The sequence below is a fragment of the Clinocottus analis genome, unplaced genomic scaffold, assembly GCF_023055335.1.
Source record: "Clinocottus analis isolate CAN_PGR_092001 unplaced genomic scaffold, fCliAna1.0.p SCAF_18, whole genome shotgun sequence".
NCBI classification, from domain to species: domain Eukaryota; kingdom Metazoa; phylum Chordata; class Actinopteri; order Perciformes; family Cottidae; genus Clinocottus; species Clinocottus analis.
This window is the reverse complement of record NW_027175909.1, coordinates 12257824-12285601: the sequence shown is the minus strand read 5'-3', so window position 1 is coordinate 12285601 and position 27778 is coordinate 12257824. Positions and strand designations below refer to the sequence as shown.

Below are 27778 nucleotides of genomic sequence, written 5' to 3'. Positions count from 1 at the left end.
AGACATCCTGTGTTCAAAGGTTGGAGAACATAAAAAAAAATCAGGCATGATCATCTATGAAAAACTTCAGAGTGGCCCTTCATCTTCGACAGCAGCCAGCTCTACTTAGTAAGCCACAAGAAAGTGTGGCTGACGGTGTGCAGGAGCCCTCCTGTAATTCCTACTGATACCTGTGCATTAAGCCACCTCTCCCCCGTGGAAGAACACATCAAAAGGAGATTAAAATTAAAACTTAAAAACAAGGCGACCCAAGATATGGTTAAGTCTGCAGATGACAAGCTCTCCCCGGAAATTCAACACAAAAACCGAGACTTGAAATTACCAGAATGGAAATGTACAAAAACTGTGGTGAGCTGCAGGGTTTTTTTCTCCAGCAGGTGCCATAAATGATGCAACGTGGACAACCACGAAATATATCAAGTGACCCTTTTATCACAATGTAGATTTTAGAGGATACAGGAAGACACAGAGATGATGTCTGTCTGCCGCGGTAAATTGATCACCGTGTGGATGTCACACGGCTCGTGTTCTCCCCTTTTGGAGCCACAGAGAGGGTCATTGTTGTATTGCGAATACATGAATACAGATATATGTATCAGGGCTTTCTCAAGACCCCGAAATGCATCAACGCAAGACGGTAAACATGCCTGGTCCTGCGTCTGGAGCTCAAAACATACAGGAATTATGAAGGGCAAAGCTCAAAATGTGCTGCCACGCTGATACCCCCAGACACCATTCAACCGCACAGCCATAATTAATACTTTATTCCCCAGCAGTTGCCTTCGTGAGGAGCAGATGCAGGGAAGATGACCTGAGATTGTTAAACCACATGTGAAGAGGCAGCATGGCAGAGCCGTATCGAGTTTACTTTCATAAATATGGCAATCCCCCCCCAAATCACCCCCCCCCCCCTCTCTCTCCACACACCCATTCCCCACCTAGCAATTAAATCCAGGTAGAGATTACTCTCAGCTGCTGCGTCCCGGTCTTCACAGGAGTCTCAGCCTCCAGCCTGGACTGATAATAACTATGGTCTGCAGTGTGTTTCAGCCATTCATTTTGATAAAGTGCTTTGCACCTCGCAGCTTTCATTATCCACACACCGGAGCGTGCGTTGCGTGGCCACGTGCGAGTGTGTCGGCTTGGCTGGCGGTTGAGTGGATTAAACAAGTGTCGTGTAATTATTCTGTGATCAATTTTTCAATTAGGATTCAGGCTCCATAAGGCCGTAATGGAAGGTGAACTCGGATCTATACGGGAGCAGCGGGGCGATTAGACGTCGCTGGAAGCTTTCCAGAGAAGAGAGGGAGGAGAAATGAAGAGGGAGAGGTGTTTTTTTTTTTTTGTTTTTTTCCTGAGGTAGATCGATGCTGTTGACTGAAATGGCCTCGGTTCATAACAGACCATGTCTGCTAGCAACAGCTTAGCTGGTCCACTGAGGCGTCTGTCCGCACATCTTTTTTTTTGGGGGGGGGAGGTTCTTTTAAAGACGGTGAGTAAAGAAGTCTCTCTGAGAAAGATGGAGGAAAAGATGTTTATTGTGATGACCCCGCTTGACACTGTGAGGCTGTTTCCTCGGTGCAAAAACATGCTACTCCAAGGCTAGACTTTCACGCAATCTGCCAGCAGAGGCTTCTGGGACTATATTGACATGGCATGAAGCAGATCACCCCCTTTTTACCACATTCATTCATTCATGACATCTTTATGTGAACTCATAAAAGAGGGTCTTTACGTGGATTTCCTTTATCACCGTCCTTTTCAAGTTGGATTCCTCTTGAATCTAAATGTTTCCAGCTTGGTTCTGCTACTGTTACACTTTATTTTCTATAAGCCAGGCTTACTACTTTTAGCATAACGGATTCTTGTAGAACTGAAAAATGTATGATCATCTTTCATAGTTTTAGTCATCATTTCTGTCCGTTATAATAACATTTAATATATAGCACGTCAATTTAAGAGATCCAGGAATAAAGTTAAATCATTATAAAGGATGGGTTTTAAAGAAACTCTGAATTTATTTGCATGAGAAAACAAAAACAAATGGTAATAATAAACTGTAATAACACAAGTTATGTTTCAAAGGCCCTGAAAACGTATTTTCTCGATTGGCTTCTAACTATAAAGATAGATAGATACATATGTACTTTATCTATTATAGGATGGGTTCCTGCATGTACAATGTTTATTATAATATTTGTGTTTTTGTCTTAGCTTTTCTCATAGGTTTGAAGTGGGCGGGGTTTAGTTGAAAAAGGTGATGTCATGTACTTATGTGCATCAAGCAGAGTTTAGCAGCATTTAAACCAAATAGCGATTAAAGTTGCAGGATCGTTAGCTCTTAGGTTTCTAATAATAATAATTCTCTGAAACTTATTTAGCAGTTATGTAAAAAAAACAAACATATTTAGATGTTGTACATGAATAGAAAGATAAACTTAACGTTTTCTGTGATTTGAGTGTTAAACTTCAAATCAAGACGAGATGTTATCAAAGCTATTTTCAGTTTTTCTCAGTCTCGTGATCTACAATGTAAATATTAACATTCACATCCTGTTTCCTTGCTTTGGGAGCAGTGCCAAAAACAGTAACAGAGTGGATGACTTGCTCTTTAACAGGAAATGTTAATCTGTGGACACATTTTAAAACAATCATTTCCTTCACCTCTTTTGACATGTTTAAGACCAGGAGAGATCATCGAGTACAAAGGTGCAACCAGATGACAGCAGCAAAGTCAAATAACTATCAGCACTTCCATTTAAATCACTATTACAGTCACACACACATTCACACATAACATGTTCCTCCAGAGAAATATTGCTCACTATACTGGCATGAGTTAGCAAATAATTGCTAGTCAGGGGAGGAGGTAGCTTATAATATGCATTGGGAATTTTAATCTTGACTTTTAATAAGCTTTTGACCTTCTTGCGTCTGCAGACTATAATTAGAAATTCTGGCTGGGCCAGATTGACAGAATGCTGTGTCTTAGGGGAGGTAAAACCTTGTGCGACTGCGGTCAGCAGACCTTCTAAATCATGCGGCTGCATGAGAAACGTTTAATCTAACAAATTGGTTTCTGTTTCCTCTCCTTTTTTTTCCATTCCTTCATGCTGTATTCTGAATCTGGAGGTGATGTCATGGTCTCATCCTTTTACTGTGGACCATATATTCTGAGGAGGAGGCAAATAATCAGGACCTAATGGTCTTTCCTCCCACAGCCAAATGTAATAGTGCCCTTATCGCACCGAGTTTAACTGCCCCATTGAAGAGGATTGAGCTGTCTTAACCTCAACTGTTAACAGGCCTGTGTTTAATTTTGCATTATGTTCAGTTTTACATCATTGAGCTGCGGCACCTCTTGATATTTCTGCTATTGGCAGAATGCAGGTATAGTCAAGCTTGAACCTCCTCACACAGCAGCAGTTGTACTCTTCTTGCATCCGAGTTAAAAACCAACTCTCTCTCTCTCTCTCCTTCTTTTGCTGTTTCTATGTGTCAGGCAGCACTAAATTTAGCGGCTGGCGTTTATTTACTTTATGTCCTTGCTGGTGTGTCCTTGCTAAATGAAGGCGAACAAGACTGTCACCATCCAGAGGACAGCACTGCCCAGCCCCTCGGGAGTTGATGGATAACGCGGGGATGCATACGCCTGCGTGTATGCATGTGTGTGTGTGTGTGTGTGTGTGTGTGTGCATGAGCAGAACAAGAATAAACATGTGTGCAAATAACCTATGCCTGCACACACATGTGTGCACACACCGACAAAAAAAGAAGGACCTCCCTTTGCACAATTACTGTTTGCGCTAATCCACTCAGATCATACAGTACAGGAAGCTGGGTGCATGGCCAGCCATCACAACAGGCCCTGTGTGCCTCCAGTTATACAGGTATTTGAGTTTTGCAGCCTGTGAAGGTATTCAGGCTCCCATGTGGCATAGTGGTATTTGCACCTTTGCTGTTTCAGTGTGTCATTGTTGAGCGCTACACAGTCCTATGGATCAGTGCCTCTGTATGGATCCCCTGGAGCAGCCTCTTGTTCCTTTAACATTCCAGGTACATCCACGCCAGCTCCTTCCTGTCGCTCTCCTTGTGTGGCGCTGATTGACAAGCGTCCGCTTCTCTCAGGCGCGTAATCAATCTGCTAATTGGTGTCGGAGGGTCGGTTGCTGTTGAAGCGTCCCCCTCTCTTTCTTTGGCTAATTTATCTTTGTCACCGCCAGATTCACAAGGTACATTAGTTGGGAAAGTCCAGTCTATGCAGAGTCTCTCTCTCTCGCTCTCTCTGACACACACACACACACACACACACACAGTTTGGTACTGTGCTTTGTTCATCTTTTTTTCTTACTGCAATACATCACACAAAGGAGTGAGGGTAAATGTTAGCCTCGCACTGTTTCCATTGGTAACCACAGCCCATGAGGTAGAGGAGAAGAGCAGGTCAGTCTTTTCTGTGCACGGTAATTGGTGACAACAACGCGCTTCATCATAATTCAGGACAACTAATACATCCCAGCAGCAGAGGAGGGTTATAATTAGTGTGAAGGCTTCTTAAAGTTGTCGAATACAGTGGGATAATGAGCAGCTTTTCATTCGAAAAATGCTAAAACTGCACATATAGTGTATACATGTAGAGAAATGAACAGTATTGAATGCATGTGATGCGTGAGGGAAAACAGCAGCATCTATATTTACAGAGAGCAGACTGAACCCTTGAAACATGCACTTCACATCTGACTGATTTACAGGCCGTTTCTACCCAGGGTGCCAATCAAGCCCTGATTAGACATCCCTGACTCGTTGATGAAGGTTCAGGCGGCGGCGGCAGCCGTGTCCGCGGTTGCACGGAGCGCAGGAAAATTGATTGCACGAGGCCGCCATGCCCCAGATTAATCTCAGCAAATGACACCAGAGTCATGGCGTTTTCATCGTTCCCAGTTTCTGTGAAGGTTCAGTTTAAGAGTGGTGAATTCAAAGGAAAGGCATGCGTGGTGCTATACTTGATCTGCTGCTTGCTCCCAAACTTGTGGATTAGGCCCCCAGTGCCCCCTATTGGCCCCCAAACCATCTGTTGATCCTCTCACACACACACTGATCCTCCACATTCATGAGGAAATAACAAGATTTCGCTGAGAAAAAACAAAGAAAGTATGATGCTTTTCATGTATTCTCGCTCTCTCTCTCTCTTTCTCTCTCTTCTCTACCTGTATCTTCTCTTTTTCACTGTCTTTTCTGCATGCTCGCTTCCACTGCCACTGCTGGTGCAGTGATATAGAGGTGCAGAAGTGAGGTATGGTGCTCTTATGGGAAGAAAATGATGGCAAGTAGCAGGGGAGAAGTCTATATTCCAGCGATGCCAGACGCCTCGCTTGCTACATGACAAGAACAGCGGCTGCGCACTGATCATACCCTCATTAAAGTTGTTCACTTTCTCCTTTTTCACTCTTGTATTTTTTTATTTTTTTTGATGCACTCGCTGCTCTTTAAGTGCTTTAATCACTGCAGCAGTCGCTTCACTCGACGTCTTCTCGAAGCTGTTAACAACCACCTTTTCAACGATGGCAGGACTATCAGAAGACCATTTTATGCAAACTTCGTCTGGAGATCGATCCACCTCCATTACCTCTGCTTTTATTCACTCGCTACTTATATCAGAGCCTTAAATGTATTTTCGATGCAAAATAAGGCTCTTAACATAGCTTAGGGATCAGAACAGCGCTGGACTTCCCCATTAATAGAATGCACTGAAAGTCGTACAGCTCCAGTTTCGTTGATTTTCAGGTTTTCATCGCTGCTGTTTGACTTTCATTACTTTCAGGACCCTTTGTATGTTTCAACTTCAAAAAAAAAATAGATGAAGAATGGATTTCAATCCATTCGACACAAATTCATTGAAAATCATCTTCATCAGATGCAATGCCGTCGCTGTAAATGATATCTGCAATGCATGTCCATTTGTTGTGTGACTAATTATTCCTGTTAAATTATTGACATACAGGATAATCTGACATCTTCTTAATTTATGGTTCGTTGAGCCGAAGCCTGCGGTACAAAGTGCAGTCAGATAAGACTGAAAACAAACGTGTTTATAAGAATCTGCCACCCGATCCCAGAGTAAAACATGTTATTCTCATGGATTCAGACTCCAGCAGGATGCCGAGGTGCTTCTTGATCCACATCAGAGGACAGAAAGTGGCAGACCTCCAACAGGTCACGACCAACGCCGCGAGGCCAGAATCTGATCGGCCGATCTGCAGCGTTGCTCCCATTATCGGCCCGCTATGCGTCACGCTGCACGTTGTTTCAACCCTGACCCAGACATCCACCCAGACAAACACACTGACAGGGACACCAGCAGCTGAATACAAATCAGTTCGTCCTTATTTTATCCAGGACTTGGAATTGTTCTCATGATCTCGAGATATTCTTTGCCTTCTGCAGATTATCACAAACTTGATTATTTTATATTTTTAAAAAAAGCAAGCAATCTCTCTTATTTAAACCTAATAAATAAAATAAACTCCCTCCAGTCTGATTCCTATTGCCTTGTTTGGACAATAACCCTTCTCTCTGTGTCTCCGACTTCCTGTATTTGAAGAAAAAGCATCCAGGGCTGCAAATTCAACACATTTTTGAGCGCCAAGCTCCAGTCTTTTCGGCAGTTCACTTGACAATGTAGCGGGTGGGTGAGTTTTTACACACTGCCCTGTCAGTTTTCAGGGAGCTACGCAAGCAGAGGATGTGGCGAAGTCTCACACGGGCCCCGACCTTTCCAAAAACTCTGCGGTGGAAGCCGGCCTCTGATAGTTTGGTGAGATTATCGAGGAACAGAAGAGCGTCTAAACTGAACCAAAACACTTGATGAAAGGGAGGAAAAAAACAGCAACGAATCCACGTAGCCACTGGAAAATATTCTATAATATGACCAAAAATGTAGAATTTTGTGATGAGGAATGCTGTAAGGTGAAGTTACTTGAGAAACACAAGAGGCTCTAAGGTGGGAAAACACCTTTTCTGCAAGAACAAAGCATAAACGTCAATTTGAGCGGCACAAAACAATAATCAATCTATGCTACTATTAAATAATAAGAGCCTTGAGCGAGATAATCTCTGTGAGATTGGCTGTACTGCAAGGTGTAACCACCATCCACCCTCTGAGCAGGTCCGTTTCCTGTGCTTTTGATCTGCAGATAGGCACACGTCTTCACAAAGCTGAAAGCTAATGTACGATAGGATTTTATGTTCATATGTACGCGGTACTAAAACAGCCTTCAGTTTACTCCTCAAACACCTGTGCAGTCTCCTCTGTGATCCCCTCACCTGTGATCTAAGCCTTTTATAAACCTCTCCATCTACAGTCAAAAAATTTCCAACGCGTAAGCTCCTCCCTTCTGCTCCTGACAGGGCAGCCGTTCTCTGAGGCAATAAAGATAAAGGATGAGGAGTTTCCCACCTGCAGACAGGAAGTAGGGAGAAGTTCACCTACTATCAGGGCTGCCAGACACAGGCATGAGTGTACTTTCACCTCTTAGACCTTATCCTAATTTAGAATATAAACCAACATTCAGGACAACTGTTGGACTAACCCAGTCTGACCTTCTCTGATAACCCAAAGTAGATGTTTGGACTTGTTCTGACATGCCCACGCAACCCCTTCTTCTCTCCCACCTAAAGCAATGTTCCACTTTCTTGTTTGTAGTGTTGTAATGTACTTAGTTCTGGGGGTTTTATTTGCAGTGGCAGGATTATTCCCCCGGCTTACTGAGCTGTACACAGACACATCGGGAAGGAGAAGCAGTCGGCTCTTTGGACTGCGTGAACCCTGGTGGAACGTGAAAGAATGTAACCGGATTCAACTCGAACACGCAAAGGGACAACGAGGGAGAAGCACGGCAATCATGCAATATCATATCGAGCATGATATTACGCAATGCAGCTAAAATATGCACTAATTGATATTTGTTGTTTTCTATTAATATCATGTTATGAAGTGAAAGGGACAAACGAAGAATAATCATCCGACTCTGTGGTTTCCTCCAGCTATTTGGAGCTTTTGAAGCATCTTTCAGTTTATTGTTTTGGTTTTATGTTTTGCAAATTTACTATTTTGGTTCGCTCTCTTTTCCAACCACAACAGTGTGTTTTAAGTGAAACAGCTGACTGTTGTGATTGTGCTGTCGCCCGCCCATCACCAACGGGCAGACAGGGACAGTTAAAAGACTCACTGGTGAACACAGTGGAGCATTTGGCAGTTTAAGAGCCAGGTGTTTTAGTTGGAGGAGACCAAAACCAGAGTTAAGTGGCCAGAATCATGATTTCAAATGGATGCTCATGGGGCTCAGCTGGATGTGTGAATATAAGAAACATAAACAACTGGGAAGAACCACAAGGTCGTGAAGGAATGGGTTTCACCTCTTTGCAACGAAAATATCCAGAACGCTGGGAAGAAAGTGAAATGCAAGTAAACCGAAGAAACTCAATCCCCTGTACTCTGTAACAAACTACCCGCAACCATAGACAACACAAGCAAATATAGAAACGTGGGGCATCGTACACAACACAAAAGTTAGTCACAACACAAAAGACGACGGAGCTTCCGGTTTGGTAGATTTGTCCACGCGGGCGATTTGGGATGTGAAAGTAAGCTTGATGGACTCGCCACTTGATACGTGATTAGCAGGCTTTCTCCTTCCAATACACAATGTGTTGTTTGCCCAGCTTTCTATCAAGCATTGGAGGGATACTACAGGAAAGACAACATACCGGCTACCTCCTACACCCGCAAAAACACTTCCTGGCTGCACCTGTTTGGACGAATGCTTTTGCAGGTTTGATTTACACAACTCTGTATCATCCAGCGAGATGCCATGTCCTCTTGCTGGCCAGTAATGAGAGTCATTTCCTGGACCACAAAGTGTGTCACAGGCGAGGGCAGATCTCTGCCAGGCGTGTCTGCACAAACTGCTGTATTGTGTGATTAAATGAATACAACCAGTGCTGTAAAGCGCCGTCAAAGCGGTGATTTATTGTTATAAAACCAAAGGGCTCGAAGTTCTCATATAGTACACATCATACAATTGAGCCAAAACACAACTCTAAACTCATCAAGCTCAGGTCAGCCACAGACGCACATACGACCACTCGCACAACCTCTCATAGGTCTTACTCAACATCTCCTGGCGTCTCTCAGGTTTTTCTTATCAACGGCTAAATCCAAGTCAGACGCATCCTTCCACGTAACGTCCGTGCTGACCCCGCGGCGTCGCCACACAAAACATTATATTGGCATATTGTCCAACCCAAGAACAGACAGATTTTTCTTTTCATGAGGTTAAGCCGTGTGGTAAGAGGTGTGAGTCACCCAGGAGTGACGCCACAAGTCTGTTATGATATCTGCAATCCATCTGTCTGTCTATCAATCTATAGCCGTCTGTCTGTCTATCTGTCTATGTGTCTATCTGTCTATCTATGTATCTGTCTATCAATCAATCAATCTGTCTATCTATCTGTCTGTCTATCTATCTATCCATCCATCTATCCATCTATCCATCTATCTATCTGTCTGTCTATCTATAGCTTCTATCTGTCCTGGGTTTATTGTCTGCCTGTCAGTTTAATCTGTTCCCGATGGGACATCAAAGGTTTTAATGCAGGTCAATACCCCACAAACACACAAACAGAAGCATCTGCCACGTAAGACAATCAACACCACGCAATCACGCTGGCTAAACAAATCATAAAAACAGGTACGAGAGGCCAGCGGCCGATTGTTTGGCAGCTTTTTATGAAGCTGCCATAAAGGCATTTTGAAGTATTTCAAGTTCCCCAGGGAATTTCTGCTTGTTAAAAAAACAAAAAAACAAAAAAAAAAACAGAATGAAGATGTCTCGAGGTTGATTTCGTTGTGTCAGTGGAGCAAAGGGTTGAAGAGAGGGAGGGGGTCATCGCAGAGGTGCAAGCGAGAGGTGCAGTGCAGTCTGGGTACTAATCAGACTCGTCGTTCGAAGCCGTGTTTGACATTTCCCGTCAACGCCGGCTCCTGGCTCGCTCTCTCTCCTCACCTGGGCTCTCTCAGACGCTTAGCCCCCAACCAGACTGTCTTCCATACAATGTTGACACAGGCAGGCTGCTCCGTCAGTCACTCGCCTCATTAACTCCTGTTGGGCTGTTATTCCCACTGCTAGAGTCGTACATGCGCGTGCCCTCTCATATGCACACTCGCATACATCCGCTGAGGCGGTCGAGTGTTTGTCAGTTTGCACATTTGGACATGTTTTGACGTTTTTGCTGCTCACGTGCGTTACTCCCCGCTGCTGGATTCACTTTCTGTCTGTTACCGTCTGATCACATGAATTGATTCTGGAGGGCGCTGACAGGATACGTGTGTTCTATTTGTCTTGTTTGTTTGTGTTGAAGCGCAGTAGAAGCAACACCTGCACATAGATGAAGAGCAGTACATTTTCTTTCAGCGGGGTGGGCGGTTCAGAAAAGAGGGACGGTTGCATGTTTTTTGTTTTTGGAGATGGTCATCTTTATATTTTGGGGGTGAGGAGAGCTCTACTGATTGAACTTATATCTCTACAGAGAGCATCTTACAGAAAACAAGACTCCATACAATACAATACATTCAATAACTCACCCCATCCGAATCATTTTTGTCCTTCAGACCAAGTTGTTGTTGATATTACTCAGCCAAACACGATGCATTTACAGTAGATCATTTGATTTTAGTAGCTGGATCTGAATAATCCTCAATAAATCAACCAATTACAATATGCACGCGTCATAACATCTCTGAAGTTTATCACCGACAAAAGCATTGATCCGTACGCAGATTGTAGCATCCGACACAGAATTGATTGCCGCTTTCACTTTGATACTGCATCAAAACCCAGCTGACCAAGATCTGTGTCCATCCAAAGCCACAACTCATGAATAGATATGGGACAGTGTCACTTTTGTTTAGCTTCCTTGCTCCTTCCAGGCAATAACTTTGGTCAGTGGCAGCAATTTACTGGATTTATAAAGTTTGAATTAATCACTATCACCTTTGATTAGCCACAAACTGTGACATCCCGGAGCGTGCCAGCACTTCCCTGTTTCTCAGTAAATAACATTTCGTGATGCACAATAGAGCTGCCCTTACTGGGGCAATGTGAAACGTACACACTATCTGTATTTAGCAAGCCAACCCAACAAATAAACAACAGTGTGTCAGTTTGATGAAAGACACAATGTTTTGAAGATCTCATGAAGGCAGATGAGAAAGAGCTGATTGAGAAGAGGAATGGCTGAGCAGCATGTTCGCGTATGATAATTGACTGTCAGGCACTCGGGTGGTTAGTGTGGTTTGCATGGGTAGTGTGGGAGCCTCCTCTCCGGGTGTGATTAAAATGTCCTGCTGTTTGTGTTCCTACACATCCTCCACCATTTTAGTCTGAAAGGAATTATAACCTCCGTTTTTGTAGCCAGGGGTGAAATGGCACGAAGTCAAAGCCCATTAGAGAGATACAATCGGTGTCCTGACTTTAATGAAACCAAATACTGAAGCGATCGTGTTGAAGCAGATTGCTCGTCAATAAGGAGTATATTTGCGTTGCTGATGAAGTTGGTACGTCAGTCACTTGCAGACTGTTTTACAACTCTACATCTTTGAGTCACTGGTGATCGAAACTGTTTCCTGTGATCTCGCTGATCAACATATTTTCCCCGATAGGCGCTTTAATTGTTCCACTGAGGCGAGGTAATTGAGTTCCTGTCACAGATTTTTTTTTTAGAAATGAGTAGCAACATCTCGAACCAATACGATGGAGTGAGATTTGCTGCTCTGTAGTAAAGGAAACCCAAAATAATAAAATAATCTCTCGCAAAAGGAACATTTTTCTCAACCGTTTTAAAGGGGCACTCAACCAATTTTGCATGTTGGGTTCAGTTTAGGTGTCATGCAGAGTATTCCTCAAACTGGGGAAACAAGAATGCTTTCTGTGGCTCTCGAGGTGCTTTCTAAAGTTTAAGAAAATAACCATGATGATGTCATCAACCCTCGGTACAAACGTAGAGCTTGTTGATTGAAAGGAGTGAGCATTTCCAACACAAGGCGCAGTAGAGATGCAATATGGGAAGTATAGGATCCAGTGTTTTTGGAGCATGAGATGCTCAGGACTAAACATTGGGATATATTGTCCTTTGATGCATTCATTTTGATTGCTCAACTTAATATCCTTCAAAGAAAAAAACATTTCAGGGCTCAAAAAAGTGACACGTCGGCTTGCTAAGAGGCTATCATTCAACCATTTCGATTAGAAATTGGCAGAACCTCAATGAATAAAAGCTAAATCAACCCTAACCCTCACAAAGTGTCAAGAAAATACAGATGAGAAACAAAAGAAAACTATCCCAACCGACTGGAAATAAAAGAAAGTTTCCAGGACCCAATATGAGACAAATTAATTTAGGTGACCGATTCTCTTTTTTTGCAAAGAGTTAAGATGTGAAGATGGACACCACCCTCATATCTGTACATGAAATATGAAACTGGAGCCAGGAGATGATTAGCTTAGCTTAGCACAAAGACTTAAACAGGCGGAAACAGCGAGCCTGGCCGTCATCAAAGCTAACAATATCCATTACCTCTTGAGCTCACTTTTTAATCACACTTAAGATCTTATTTGTCATATTCAGACCAAAGGCGTAAACATGCCCAGTTGTGATTTTTAAGGTGGGGATATGTGCTGGACTACATCCTGTAGTGATGACAAGACTTCAGACAGAGCCAGACTCGCTGTTCCACCCTACATCTACACTCTGTATGCTAAGCTAAGCTAACAGCCTCTGGTACTCAACAGCAAACGTGTTTGCGTGTAACTTGTTGACAGTGCAACCTGAGAAACCTTCGGGACGACCATGTCTGAAAGTAAAGCGCCACATGTACATGTCAATGAGCCGGAGCCCTTCCCTTCTCGTTCACGTTGCCTAAGAATGCGATGGCGGCCGGCGCTGACTCACCTGGTGGAGTATCGCACACACACACCAGCCCCTCGCTCACACTCACTCACCTCCTTCCCCTCCCATCTGTGCTCACCCTGCACCGCAGTTCAAAGGGGTTTTGGCTGTCTAGCCTTGGTGTTTAATGTTTATGTATTGGGAGCGGCTGGAGAGTGCAAATAAAATGCCTTTACAGACTCCGGGGCACGCTGAGGGCTGTGATTCCAGATACTGTATTGTGAAATTCCCATTGTGCTTGACGGCGTATAGCCTCAGGGTACCTAAGTCTGTTCAGCTGAATCCTGCCTCTTTACTTCTTCACAATACTCCGGGCGCGCGGCTTAGATAAACCGTTTAGAGACTATTGAAGCTTCGCCACGCTGACAAAAGAGTACCCGTGTTCACGGGACAGAAGGCGACGTGTCCGTGCTCCAAACTGTTTGTCAAAAGTTCACGACAGGATCGAGGTTTGAATGCGGACCCCACCTGCGAGAGAAAAACCACAATGACTTGTGGTATGGGCCGGCTTTCTGTCGGGCAGGAAGAAAGGAAACCCTACTCGCAGCAAAGGAAAACAACACAGAGAGCCTGACACTACTTATATGTTTGTGCGTGATTATTCTGTCGTTCTAATCCGTCTAACAATGTTACAAAACATTCAGACAGGAGGAGGCTTTAAAGCAGTAATTGGGGGGGACTTACACGGGTAAAACTCAGCTCAACCACTTCTAGTTGCATCTCGCTCGTGCTTGATCGAGACCGTGGCACAAGAAATCCAACATGGGTGTGGATTTAGTCTGATTCGAAGCATATCTCTTAATTCCCTTGAATGTCACGGCTGAGGGTGCTTTTTAGAGACCGAGTGTAACCGAGCAGATGTCGGTGTCTCAGACTGGATCGGGGGCTGTGTGAGGTCTGTGTGTTTTGGCTTTTGGGGGGGTGGTGGGGAGGGGGTTCAGGTTTTGATGTGACACAAAAACTGATGACTCATTGGCCGCTTTCACGCCTCACGCGGGATTAGCCATCACATGCAATAGGCTGCTTAATATGAATTGTGTAATGCCCTCAATCCCTGCAGAATTATTTCATAAAATCAGCCTCTGTTTTGCTGTGTCACCTTCATACGCAAAACCTTAGTGGATGTAAATAAAAGAGTGGCATGAAGCAGGACCCATGTGATGATTTTGGAGGCTGTTTATTTGGCGGTATTGTATAATTGATGTTCCCTTTTTTACAATAGAGAAGTTTCCAAAAAACTGATTATGTTGTCAGGTGAACATGTTTGCTTGTTCTAACTCTAATTTGTAGGATTATGTACTCCTGTGTGGTTTAGCTGTTGGGCTTTTAAAACCCTTTCAAACCCTATTTGGCAAAAAGTCTCTTTTGAGGTTGAACTGCAAACTCTAAACTGTCCATAGGTGTGTAGATGTGTTATTCTTGCTTGTGTGTTAACCCTTTGATAGTCTCCTGGCCGGTCCAGGGTGTTTACATCCCAGCATGCATTCACCCTGAGCATGAGTGACCCAGTTTCAATCCAGAACAGGAATAAGCAGCTCTTGCAAGTATACATTTAGTGTTTGTTTTAGGATGTTAAAGACCGTTTTAAGAGAAGTTCTCAAGACAAGGTCACATGATAAATTGGCTACGGATATTTCGATTAATTGTCTGAACGGTGTCGTGATTTTATACCGCCAATAGTTACAAACTCCACCCAACCAGCACGGAAAGATGGCCAAAACCAAACATTGACGTGTAATGTTTGCAAAAAGTATTTGACCCGGGTCGGGCCGATCGATGGTTGGTTTCTTCCGTGGGAGAAACTCAAGTTCACATGCAGTCTGTCCCATCAGCACACCTTGCTCTTTCGGCTGCATTATTCATCGCAATCTCTGCATTATTCATTTCACTTAGCATCACATTTTGTCACTGGAGTCGTTTACAAAGGAGCTCTTAAAGTCTCTACAATCATAACAATAATTATAATCATATCATCCGTTTTTTTTGGTTTTGCACGTGAGGACTGAGGCCTCTGTAGACGCTCGTTGCCTCCACCCCCTCCTCTCCCGTCTGTGGGTTTGAGGCGTTTGTGTGGCATGCCAGGTTTTATCTCAGAGCGGTGACACCTGAACCAAGAGTCTGACCCGGGGCCAAACAGAGCCTCCGGTGTCCCTCAGGGCACCACAACTGCTGTCAGCTCCGTGTTTGAACAGTACCTCTGCAAAAACAACTGCTGAAATATGTCGAGAAAAGACATCTACATGTCAATTCAGCAATGTGTGCACTGGAAGCCATCATTGGCAGTGGAGCATCTTGTGGTGTGTGTGTAGGGAGGTGGGTGGGGTGTGTGTGGGGGGGGGGGTTATACACAACAGTGTGCCAAGTGCACACGCCATCTTTTGGCCAAGATTTGATGTCCGTGCTCTCAGTGAGCGGCAGGCGGTCTCACCTGCCCGTGGTTGCGGCGCTGAAAGCCTGGCACAGGCTGAGCGACACCAGACTGGAGGTCAGCCAGACTGAGGTTTAATGAGACTGAAGCCACACCAAAGGCTGGCATATCTGTCCTCACTTCAGAGCACCTGTGCCACACTGTCAGCGTGATGAGAGCTAAAGTTGCTGCCTCTCTTCCTGTAATTACTCTAACAGTTGGTTTGTTATCACACAAATGATTTGCCTTCCTGAAAATATGTGGGACACCTAAACGGATATGCCTTGAATGTGGGATACATGTGCTGTTTTTAAATCAACAATGCTAAACTATTTCCTAATTGGCTATAATGATATATAACTATGTGTGTTTTGGGCTGAAAACACCTCGGGAAGGTTTGGTGATTGAAATCCTATCTAAAAGTGGAGGAGAATGAATGACAGAAGTGCATGCTGGGTGTTACTGAGTAAGCCCCCTCTCCTCCCCTTCTCCTTTAAAGGAGTCAAGAGGAAGTTACAGTTGGGTGCAAACAAAAATGTCTGCCACAACTATGGCCAGTAGATACGGGGTACCCATGTTGAATCTGTCAATGAAGTGGACTTTGGAAGGAAGATAACCGACAGGGTGGTAGTTGCAGAACATTTTAGGCGCTAAATTGATCGGTTCCAATGAGAACTGGGCTTAGATGAGTGGGACAGGCCTGGAATACATTCTCTAAATCTTCATCTGTTGAAGCCTCCTGTACGTTTGTCCCGTTCCTCATGCTGAGGGAGTCAGATATACATATATGGAGAGAAAAATCAATCGGATGAAATAATCATTTAAAGAATAAAATGCGTTGGGTACTGGCGCGCAACAAGGGCGCGCAGTTTATTTTCAGGTTTTAATGACATTTTAAAGAATTGAGAAGTCGTTTGAAAGGGAGACAGTTCCACCAATCTAATTATTTGTACAGTACATAAACTTCTGATTGTGTTTATTCGTATATTTGGAGGATACGAGGTCCCAGCTCAATCGTCCGGCAAAGGCGCGCGCACTGCGCGTCCAACAGCAGTTTTATTCTCCTGGGAGATGCATTCATGCGCGGAAAGTTCTCCCAGGCGCAGTTCAACTACCGCACACATCCTGAAATCACTTCACCGAACTACTGCCTCAGATTTGTGGCAGAGCAAGTGCTCCCGTCTGTCCTGCCATTCCTGTGAAATCTGGAAAATGGAAGGGTGAAAAAAAAAAAAAAAAAGACGGTTTATAATTGATGTTTTCCCATGGAGCAGCCCCTCCTCCCCGCAACACAGGCTAACCCTCAGGTGGAAGAAATCTTTTTTTGTGGGATAACATCAGGAGGGTTTGTCTAGGCGAGCCAATCAAATCCCTCCTCTGCAATAGATCGGTGCTATAATACAAAGCAGTAAAAGCGGTCGCCTCACACAAGCGGCTGCAGCTCGACCAGAGATCCCGTGGCTTTTAATTCCTTCACTACTTTTTTTTTTTTCACCCTCCTTCGATGTGCCCCGTTATTACTATTTGTCTGAGGCGTTCATTTCCGCACCTGCCACAGTAGAGACCAGGCGAAGGCGAAGTAGAGGAGGAGACAAGGGCATTGCGAGAGCCGGGAGAGGCAGACGGTGTAGAGAGAGAGAAAGAGAGATAGCAGCGGCGACTCGTTTGAGATCTTATAAAGGACACACACACACACACACACACGCACGCACGCACACACACACACATACACACACACACACACACAAAATGCTGCTCTGGACCAGAATCGTATTGGTCGGTCTCATCTGCTTGTCCTTGGTGTCCTCTGGGATGGGATGCGGACCGGGCAGGGGCTACGGCAGGAGAAGACACCCGAAGAAGCTGACACCTCTTGCGTACAAGCAGTTCATCCCCAACGTGGCGGAGAAGACCCTCGGGGCAAGCGGTAGATACGAAGGCAAGATCACAAGAAACTCCGAGCGATTTAAAGAGCTGACTCCCAATTATAACACAGACATCATATTCAAGGACGAGGAGAACACCGGTGCCGACCGGCTAATGACTCAGGTAAGGAGACAGACCCTTTTTTTCTTCTTCTTCTTCCCCTCCCCTTGCCGGCCGTCTCCTAACGCACCATCACTGCGCACTGCAACCACCTCCTTGTCAGACTGATTGCGCACCTTAAGGGAAGTGTGTTTTACCCGCTGCTGAACTCTTCACACTGAGCCTTTTAACTTCACTGTAAAAGCAGATTGCACGGGAGTTTTTTTCTTCTTCTTCTTCTTCTTCTTCTTCTTCTCAAAAGGCTTGCAGGCTGGAAGCGAATGAAATGCAGCTGGAGAAGTGATGTGCAGGCGGACAGTCAGGACACTCGGCCTTCATGATTGTGACAGTGTATTTGAAATATTAATGTGCCCCTCTCCTCATATCTATATTTGTATCTTTGTGAGGCTCTATTTGTTGTTTTTGCGGACGCACATCCGCGTTAGATTGCATTTCGTGGAGGACATTCAGCATGTGGTGCCTAATTACGCTTAACATCGCAGCTTGTTTTTTTTAATTTATTTTGTAAAGCGCCTTTTCTTTATTCCAGCCCCGAGTGCACAGAGCCGGGGATGCGCACCGCTTCCAACAGCCGGGCTTATTCAGGCATGGCGTGGCTCATTCAGACATTTTTTTCTCGCACAGGCTGCTGTAATTCAGCCTCTCGCATGATGTGCACCAGTGCATGAAAACAGTGACATGTCTTGGAGAGTGTTCTGAACACTATCAGGACTCCATGCGCGGGCGGGACTCGGTCAAGGCGCGCAGGGGGTGATGGTGCCTTACTGGCATGGATGATAACATCTCCTTCTTCTTCTTTTCAATACTCCATCCTAACGTAGGCAGTTAGTTGTCGTTCTGCACCCGTCGGGGATCTTTCTCTCCTGGTTGCAGGATGCCGCGTCTCTCCAGCATGACTTTTAGCACTCAGATGCTGGTGAATTATTAAAAGCGCTTGGGTGATATTGGCTCAGTAATAATAAAATGCCGGTTGTGATGGTGGCGGTGCTGGTGGTGATGAAGCCATAGGCGGGCGCGCGCGCGCGCCGGAGTCCCTGAACCCGTGCCTCGCACCATGCATGAGCACGAGCTCCGATGAAATATTCACAGTGCGTGCGGTCTCGACGTCCTCTCAGCCCTCCCCACATCTCCTCTGTGATACACCTATAGGGTTCACATGCACGCAGAGACCGTGAAATCACAGGCGCGTGGGGATGTGATGCCCAAAAGTGGGGTTCAGGGACCCCCTTTGGATCCTTCGGGGGCTCCAGGTGGGGAAAAGATGGATAATTTGATTTTGATTTGACTGTTATTTCATTCATTTATGAGGATATTGAGTAACATGGATGTGCGAGGCTTTTATCTAAGTGAAACACCCCACCTGCTGTATACACAGCTGTGTTTGCAGGTCTGTCTAAAAGCATAACGAGAAGGGAGTCCCTCAGATGAGATTCGATTATATGAGGCGTCAACGGCTAAAGTTTTGTCTATTTAACATGTTTTGGAGCTGCTGTTTTACAGATTCATGTGGAAAAAAAGGTCAGTTTAGTTGCTTCTGGTTCGTCGTCAGCTTTCCACTCAGCATCCGAGCGTTTACAGAAAACACAACAACATGCTCTAAGTGTGACATGTACATGAAAGGGCTTTTTATGCACCCCTCACTGGGCCTTAAAACGCAGTTTGAACTTATGACCTTTGGTCAGCGGGAGGCCGTAGTAAGTTAAAACAGGTGAGATTGTTCTTATCGTACATGACATAAGGTCATCAAATTAGGGCATGTGCATCCAAAAGAGAGGAGCTGAGCGGGTTTGAAGGCGACTCTGCTCGAGGTTTAAGCATTAGCACATGGGAATTAACGCTGTGCCAACGGTCTTTGCGCTGTTCCACGGCTTTACGCATGAATAGTGGACTCTTACGCACGGAGTTTTACGCATGAATGTAGTGGACTTCCCACGCTAATAGAGAATACATGAACTCGTATGAAACAAGGCACGTGCGTGCCGTGGCTGTCTGATGTGTGTGTGTGTGCAATAAATCAATTAACCAATCCATTCACGTGGGCCCAGCCAAGACTATTATAGTTCCTTGAAAAAGCGCTTCAACAAGCGAATACAACTAGGAAAGTTGCCAGCAGCGGCGTTTAACAGACTTTTAGAGACGATGTTCTCCTGGAGTGACGGGGCACGAGATGGTCAGAACCATTGACTAATCTAATCCAGAAAATATAGCTTTGTATTCAGCCGTAAAATATGATGTTCCAAAAAAAATAAGAGGAGCTTCTCTCTCGCGGAGAAGGGAGATTGCCCAACGTCTTGAATCCCATGTATTTCCTGTGAACTTTCGTTTGTTTCATCACATCAGAGACAACGTGTTCAGCAGAATAAGGCTATCCGGCGCAATTAAAGTTAAATCGTGTCATCCACACCGGCACATGCTTCTTCCCACGCGCGGGAGCAGCTCCACTGTTAGATGTGTTAGCAGTCTGGGTGCCCTCGGTGCAAACGCGTCGGGAAGGAGACGAGCTGGCGGCTTGTTTGCACTGACAGGTAGCTGATAAGTGTTTCCTCTAACCAAATCATTTGTGAAAAGATTAAGAGGGAGGCTGTTGAACAACTTTACCCCGAGCACAAAGCGCAGGGTCTGGGGATCCCTGCTGGGCTTCACGGTGGCTGAGCAGAATTTGACTTGATTTGCGGCACACGACCTAATGAATTAATAAATAGGTTAAGCTTTACGGCTCTTGACTCCGACAATCCCACTCAGAATGTGGGAGGGTTTGTTTTTTTTTTTATAGGGGGTGGCGTTTTATTTATTTATTTTTGATTCATCACATTCTACAAGTGTGATATCCTCATAAAACACCCAGTGATAGTCGTCGGTGCCTTTATTGTGTTGTTTTATACACGAGTTTTTGGGTCTGTGTGAACATTCTTGCTTTGCTGTCCATAAAGAACAGAGGACAGTGCTCACACACACACACACACACAGACGCTCCTCTGTGCGCCCACAGCATCTCTGGATATTTCACAAGTCTGTCCGTCAGCAGCCAAAACACCCAGACTTAAGGAGGCATGTCACGTTCCTCAGACTTTGCAGGAGCGGGATAATGAAAGTTTCCCTCCGCGGTTGAGGCTGAAAAGACTCTTTGTGATGTTTTATTTGACATATTGCTCGAGCGTCGAGAATAGTTGTCTTGGAGAAGGCCAAGCATCTTCATTGAGGGCGCGGAGAGAGGGTTGGGGTGCTGACGATTTATTTATAAGAACAACTCCAGATATTTTTAAGGCAGGCAGCTGCTCCTGAAGATCACCTTCATATCATCTGCATATCAATTATTGATTTAAAGAAAACAGACAAGTGGCACCCAACAAAGCACTCGCTCATTTCACGGCCTAATACCAACTCATGAATTCCTAATGCTATTGCATGTTGTGTTCAATGCAACACTTTTGGGAGAGAAGGGGATGCTGCTCGCACCTTTCCCAGACCAAAGACCCGCGTGTGTTACAGGCCAGTGAAGCGAATGCGGTGCCTTATCAATATTTCATAAGCAGCGTTCTTATCCGAGATGTGCCCTCTGCGCTGCTGCTCACACTGAGAGATGGAAGCTCAAAGATGCAGTTCAGCCCCGTGTTTCACCTCAGCCGGGAGGAAGCAGGTGTGGGCGGGGCCTCGGTGCTTTTTTTTTTTTATTCGGCATCAGCAGAGATGCATGTATTGGGATGCGCCATTTCTAAAAGATGATATGTTTTAGTCAATGATGAGCACCTGCTGTAGTCCTGGCAGCGACGTGGTGTGAATGCAAGAAGGGCTGTTTCTAGATTGAGACTTTTTTTCCCCCTCCTCTGGACATCCTGTCCGCGCATGGTTTTGGACACAACAGGTGACTAAGAGGTTCCGTTTCTCCCTCTCGCAGAGATGTAAAGACAAGTTGAACTCTCTGGCCATCTCGGTGATGAATCAGTGGCCCGGGGTGAAGCTGCGGGTCACCGAGGGATGGGACGAAGATGGACACCACTTCGAGGAGTCGCTCCACTACGAGGGCCGCGCCGTGGACATCACCACCTCGGACCGAGACAAGAGCAAATACGGCACTCTGTCCCGGCTGGCGGTGGAAGCCGGATTCGACTGGGTCTACTATGAGTCCAAAGCCCACATCCACTGCTCGGTGAAAGCAGGTAAGCCTCCCTCAGTCTGACATGCGCACTGTGTGTGTGTGTGTGTGTGTGTCTGACAATAAGCAGATGGATCACCAGGGCGCGTTTCCCGTCAGGTGCGATTGTAATCTGAAAGAGCAGGTGCAGCTCTGCAAGCTACAGTCAGTCCACCGCCTTATCTTTGAGGAAACTTCCATGCAGCAGCCGTTTCATTCAGCTGCTCGCAGAGGGGGAAGCAAACTAGATTATAGACATGATGGATGAAGGCGTCAGAAACCACGTCGACAAACAAAACACAAAAAAAAAAACAATTTCAGTGACCAAACTATACATTTCCTCAAGGAAAGCCAACGCATCATCCAGCTAATGATTCATCACGAGGACTCGCAGTCGTTATTTGGTCTAATGAGGTAATTGGAGTGCAGAGTGCAGACATTCATTCTGACTATGAACCATATTTCTATGAATGATGTATGTATGGGCGCGTTGTGAGCATTTCCCATGCAGCTCGTTTCTTGATCTTACATCGCCCCACACCGTCTCCTGGTGGGAACCACGGCCACAAAGTAACACAGGAAAGAAAATCTTTGTTTTATTTAATTATTTATTTTGCACATCACTAGAAGACACAATCAAATTCTGGAAGTTGGGAGGTTTTTCTCTCAGGTAGCTTGGATTTGATCATCTAATGAGAAAACGAATATCATTTCTTGTTTGAGCTCTATTTATTTTCGTATTTTATTTATCTCAGCTTTGAGATCCAGTGTTTAGTTTATATAAAATTCGTTTTAGTTCCTTTTAGAGGTCTAAAACCCTAAACCATCACAGGCCTTAACTAAGCTAAAGGACACCTATGGCGCGTAGAAACTATTGATGAACCGTGGCACTCTTCTTTTTTCTTCTTCTTCTTTTTTTTCCAGCTCAGACTTTATTGATAAATCCCTTACTTATCATTCACCACACACGTTTTGAGATCACAGTATGGGCCGGGCCGACGTGTCATTAGGGGTCATGCGACTTTACCAAAAGGATTTGGCTGAACAATGTTGAATTGCTTGAGCTAAATCTGGTTTGCAGTTGTCACCTTATTTCATGCTCGGGAATCTTAAGAGAAGATTAAAAGCCCCAACTTCAGAGCAGGAAACCCCCTTAGCTGCGTGCGGGACAGTGTGATCCCAGAGCCTGGTATGTGAAGAGCTCCACCAAGGCCAAAATTATTGTCATCAAGCCCGACAACAAAGCAGCGAGAGGTGGTGGAAAGAGGGCACATTGATGTTGCACAACAGAAAGCATTTAAGAGTCCGGGCCCTCATTTAAATTCAAATCTACAACTCGAGAGGCTTGGAAAAGTGGCTCCACTGGGTAAATAGTAGTTGTGAGTCGCCTATTTGTGTGAATTGTCACATAGAGGTTTCTGCACCTGAGTAAATATGGGGACGAGTAGCTGGGAAAGGCGTAAGTGTTCTTTACCAAGAGTAGCTTGATCCACAAGCTGATTTAGAATAACAATGGCGGCTCTTTATTGGGTTTTTTAATTAAGAATAGATGAGCCAAGGCTTTCAGTTTTCTCGTCTCAGACAACGTGGGCCAAGCCAATACGCATTTGGCACGCAGGAGCAGACAGACAGCATTATGCAAAATGCATATGGCCCACCATGGTGTGTGTAGGCAGGGGAAATACTAATATGAGCACAAAAAGAGAGGTTACTGAATGGGCTTATGAAAGAACGGTGATTTATTATCATTTTAACGTTATGAAAGTTGTAAAAGCTTAGCATAATGCTGCTTTAGCACATGCGTTGTCTTGGAAATTGTGGTTTAAATAACTTTGCAGTAGGCCTATGGGTCTGATTTCATTTCCTGAAGGTAAAACAAATAAAGAAGTGTATTCTATTTTGACCAAACACTTTTATTTGAACAGAAAACTCCGTGGCAGCGAAGTCGGGCGGCTGCTTCCCGGGCTCCTCCACGGTCACCCTGCAGGACGGCACCGAGAAGGCGGTCAAAGACCTCCAGCCCGGGGACCGCGTCCTGGCAGCGGACCCCGCGGGGAACCCGACGTACACCGACTTCATCATGTTCATCGACCAAGACTCCACGACCACGAGGCTCTTCTACGTGATCGAAACCGACTCGGGCCAGAAAATCACCCTCACGGCGGCGCACCTCCTCTTCGTGGGCCACAACGCCACCACCACCACGGAGGAGGAGGAGGAGGAGGAGGAGGAAGAGGAGCAGATGTCGGCGGTCTTCGCCAGCCAGGTCCGAACCGGACAAAAAGTGTTCGTGTTCGACTCCGAGCGAAGTCGACTCTCCCCCGTGACCGTGAAACGGATTTACACGCAAGAGCACGAGGGCTCCTTTGCGCCGGTGACCGTGCAGGGGACCGTGGTGGTGGACCGGGTCCTCGCGTCCTGTTACGCAGTGATCGAAGACCACGAGCTGGCGCACTGGGCCCTGGCACCCGTCAGGCTCGCCCACTGGGTGTCCTCGTTGCTTTGCAGTTCCCAGCCTCCAGTGCGCGCACAGAAGGACGGGGTGCACTGGTACTCCAAGATCCTTTATCAATTAGGAACATGGCTCCTGGACCGCCACTCGATCCATCCGCTTGGGATGTCCGTACACTCGAGCTGAAACCTCCACTCCAGGAGCAGAGCGAGGCTTACGTAGGACTCACGGACTGTTCAGTAGATTTAAAAAATAAAATAATAATAATAATTAAAACGAACAAACAAACAAGACAAAGGCCCCAGCGGAGTTGGGATATTTATTTGAGTGACTTTTTTTTTTCCTATGTGTTTCCCCCTTTCAAAGAATGAATGGAGCCTTAAAAAAGTTTCTCTTTGAATAATTTATTCTCATGTGAACTCGCTGCTGGCACACAAATGGATTCTGAAACGGTGTGAGCGGCAAATTGTGCATAATCTATTTTTGTATATCTCAAATGCAAAAAAAAAAAAAAAAAAAAAACACACAAAAAAATACACAAAAAAAGAGTGAAAAAATGAAGAAAAAATGATAAATATCGCCAAGAGAAAGAAGAAGATGTAGAAAGGAGCTAACGTTGACAGGTTGTAATGTTCATATGTGCATATGTGTGCAACTGACTGTTATATTTTGGGGAGAACAAACTTCGCGGGGTTCCATAAATTATATTTTTATACACAGAATTGTAAATTAGATTTTGACAGATCGCTACCGAATCACATTTCGTTATTTGAAATAGTGTAAGATATGAGAATATATTTTAATTTAAATACAGTAGTTGGGAAAGTATTGGAAAATCTTGTACTGCTTTGGTTTATTAAGAATTTTATTATTTTGGAAACTGTTCGTTTAAGTTGTCGGAGAGGGACAGATATTCTGCCTCATGTCTGCATTCTCTGCGTTTTCGTTTTTTCTTGTGTTTCTATTTTTCTGTTTTCTTCTGAGAAAAATATTAAATGCAGATTCTGACAATTCAGTAACAGTTAAAGTAGTATACTGAAAGCGTTTCGTTAAAATAAATTAATAAGTAACTCCTGTAAATGTACTAAAAATGTATTTTTCTTTTCATATTTTGTAATAGGGAAATAGTTTTATAGAAATGACCTGCGGCAGATGCAAAGTTTGGATAGTCTATATATAGCCAGACCATACCAGTTAACTTTCATAACAGGGCGATGCGTCAAAAATGTCTAGAGTTTATTATTTATATGTTTATTACAAAATGAGATAAAGAAAATCTTCAAACTTGCAGTTGTTACATGTCTTTGTCTGAGTGAACTTCACAGTGAGAGGACACATCTTCACGAGGAGGAACATCTGAACAACGTGAAATTAGAACTTTGTTTTACAAGAGCAGGGCGTTCATTCTGGGGGTTATAATTAACACACAACAATGCTTTTACGTGCTCATTTAATGCGCTTTACTGGGAGGGCTAACATACAATTTCACGCTGTTTGCTCGCTTCTTTTTTGGGTTTCAAAATGGAGAAAATATTGCGCTTTGAACTCTACCTTTTGCATGCTTGCGAAATGTTGAGAGCCCATGTCAAATTTAACGAGGTTTGCCCTCCGCAAATAACTCCTAACTTGCAGACAAATTAAACAGAAGTGTGTTTGTTGGCCCTAACTGTGCTGCTCGGTGTCTGCTGCTTGAGGTCAGATTGCTCCATCAGTGACTGACAGTCCGCTCCGGAGGAAGAAACCCGGGCATTGTGTCTAAATCACAGCTTAGAAAAAAAACATTTGTCAGCCTCAACAAATCGCTATAATCCTCCAGTATTTTCACAGGGACTTATAATGTGCATGTAGCACTTAATAGCGAGCTTTTAGTCGTTATTTATGTCCTCTTGACGTGTTCTGTGGTATTAAAAGGATCTTTCCAACATTGATTACAGCATCAGTTTCTCCCATTTAGCGCGTTAAGTTGAGCAAGTGCGACGCCACGCGGTCAAACACCGGTACTGCAACGACTGGCAACGGAAATGAGTGCTTTATATGAAAACTGTTATTTGCCATATACATGTTTGTTTGAGATGCTTTTTTTTTTTTTAAAGGATTTAAGTTTGAAGCATCACACTTAATGAATGTATTTGCACACAAGTGCAAAAAAGGGAACAACATATATTAAAATACTAATTAATTCTTTGAAACTACTATATTTTTCCAATTAAAAATCACAAATGTGGTCATCTTTCCAACCCAGACTTATCAAAAGGTAAAAAAAAAAAAAAGGGGTCTATTGAACCCGGGGTTGTGAACACTGCAGCAACACGAGCAGGAATTCCATTTCCTTCTCCCAGGTCGCCCACATTGTGTTTAGTTGTTGATACTGCGAGGTGGAAACTTCGAGGAGGGACAAAGCAGGCCCATCTCTGCCGGCGCTGTGACCTTGGGTCCCTGACAGATACAAAAGCGCCCGTGCAGGGCCGCATTCCTCAGAGCAGGTAAACAGAGCCTCCTCTAATCCCTCTGGGGGCCCTCCGTCTGCTCGGGCTCAACAACGGCTTTTACAAATGTTGACATTTTGCAAACATGAACAGTCTGACATTCTGGAAAACAAAACTGCCCGTTTCTGAGCGAGTTCTGCAAATGGCAGCGCTCCGGCTTCTTCTCCCGGGGGGCAACATTTACTCTCCTGCGAGGCAGCAACCAGCAGAGTGCTGCAGGATCGGTGGTGGGTTTGAGGGGAAATACATTTTTTACAAGGATCTGGTCCTCAACATGGCCACACACACCTTTACTGTGGCCTCCTCCCTCACTGTCAATAAACTCAACTTTAAAGACGGACTAACTAGACCGAGCAAATGGTGGATGGGTGGACAAATAGAGCTGATGGATCAAAGTATAGTTATACAACTAGACTTTTTGTTAGACCAAAATAAAGAGAAAATAATCAGGGCCGCCGCCTGATAACGTGACGATTCAAACTCTTTGGTGTGAATCATTTAGCATTATCTCAGAGTTCCCTGTTGGTGCCGTCTATTGAGACTTTATCTTACTTTTCTTTATTAAGAATGTTTTTTTTGTGTTGGTTTTCACCTACATGTAAACATCACAATCAAGAACTTCAACATTTGGATCTTTCTAAAAAAATTGTGTCTCAGATATTAGACTACAATATTGAAGAAGAAACTAAAATGAAGAGCACATGAACTCAACTGAAACCCTAGAAGGGTTTGTTAGATGAATCCGAGAGGTTTCAAGTTAAATGTGACAGAAAAAGGATAATATTGATCTCCAACACAAGATATAGATCATTTTGTCACAACATAGGGCTATGAAGGGCTCAAACTAACAGTCATAAGAGGTTTAAATACTTTTTAGTTAAACTACTCACAACTTAAAACATACTGAACCAGTGGCGAGTGATCGACAGCAGACACGCCATTCAAATGGATCATCGCGCTAAAGATAAAAACCAGAAACCTGCTTCAGATGGCTCGAGGGCCATGCTGGGTTTGATCTGGAAGTAGATTATGAACACAACTTTTCAAATGCTTCCAATCTCACAATAAAGACAAACACTGCCGTTGCTGCGTGTATCAAAACATTTATTTTTCTTCAGTTTCTCGTATCAAAACTTAACACATTCCATCTCTGAAATAATGATTCACTTTTTGAAAACATTCAACTTTCTTTTTTTCTATTGACAGCATCAGAACATGACTGAGCGGACTCAGAGTTTTCCAACACAAAA

General features: G+C 44.4%; 1 protein-coding gene across 2 annotated transcripts; it reads left to right on the top strand.

Annotated features, from left to right (window-relative positions):
* Window positions 1-16980: 16980 nt before the first annotated feature.
* Window positions 16981-25575, top strand: shha (sonic hedgehog signaling molecule a). Of its 2 annotated transcripts, none has more exons than XM_068581732.1 (3): window positions 16981-17461; window positions 21354-21615; window positions 23516-25575. In XM_068581732.1, exons 1-3 carry the CDS (start codon window positions 17162-17164, stop codon window positions 24226-24228), a joined length of 1275 nt encoding a protein of 424 aa, XP_068437833.1. In that variant the 5' UTR covers window positions 16981-17161; the 3' UTR covers window positions 24229-25575. The 2 variants fall into 2 exon arrangements, with proteins under 2 accessions (XP_068437833.1, XP_068437834.1); XM_068581733.1 differs by lacking the exon at window positions 16981-17461 and adding an exon at window positions 20962-21095.
* The last annotated feature ends 2203 nt before the right edge of the window (window positions 25576-27778 follow it).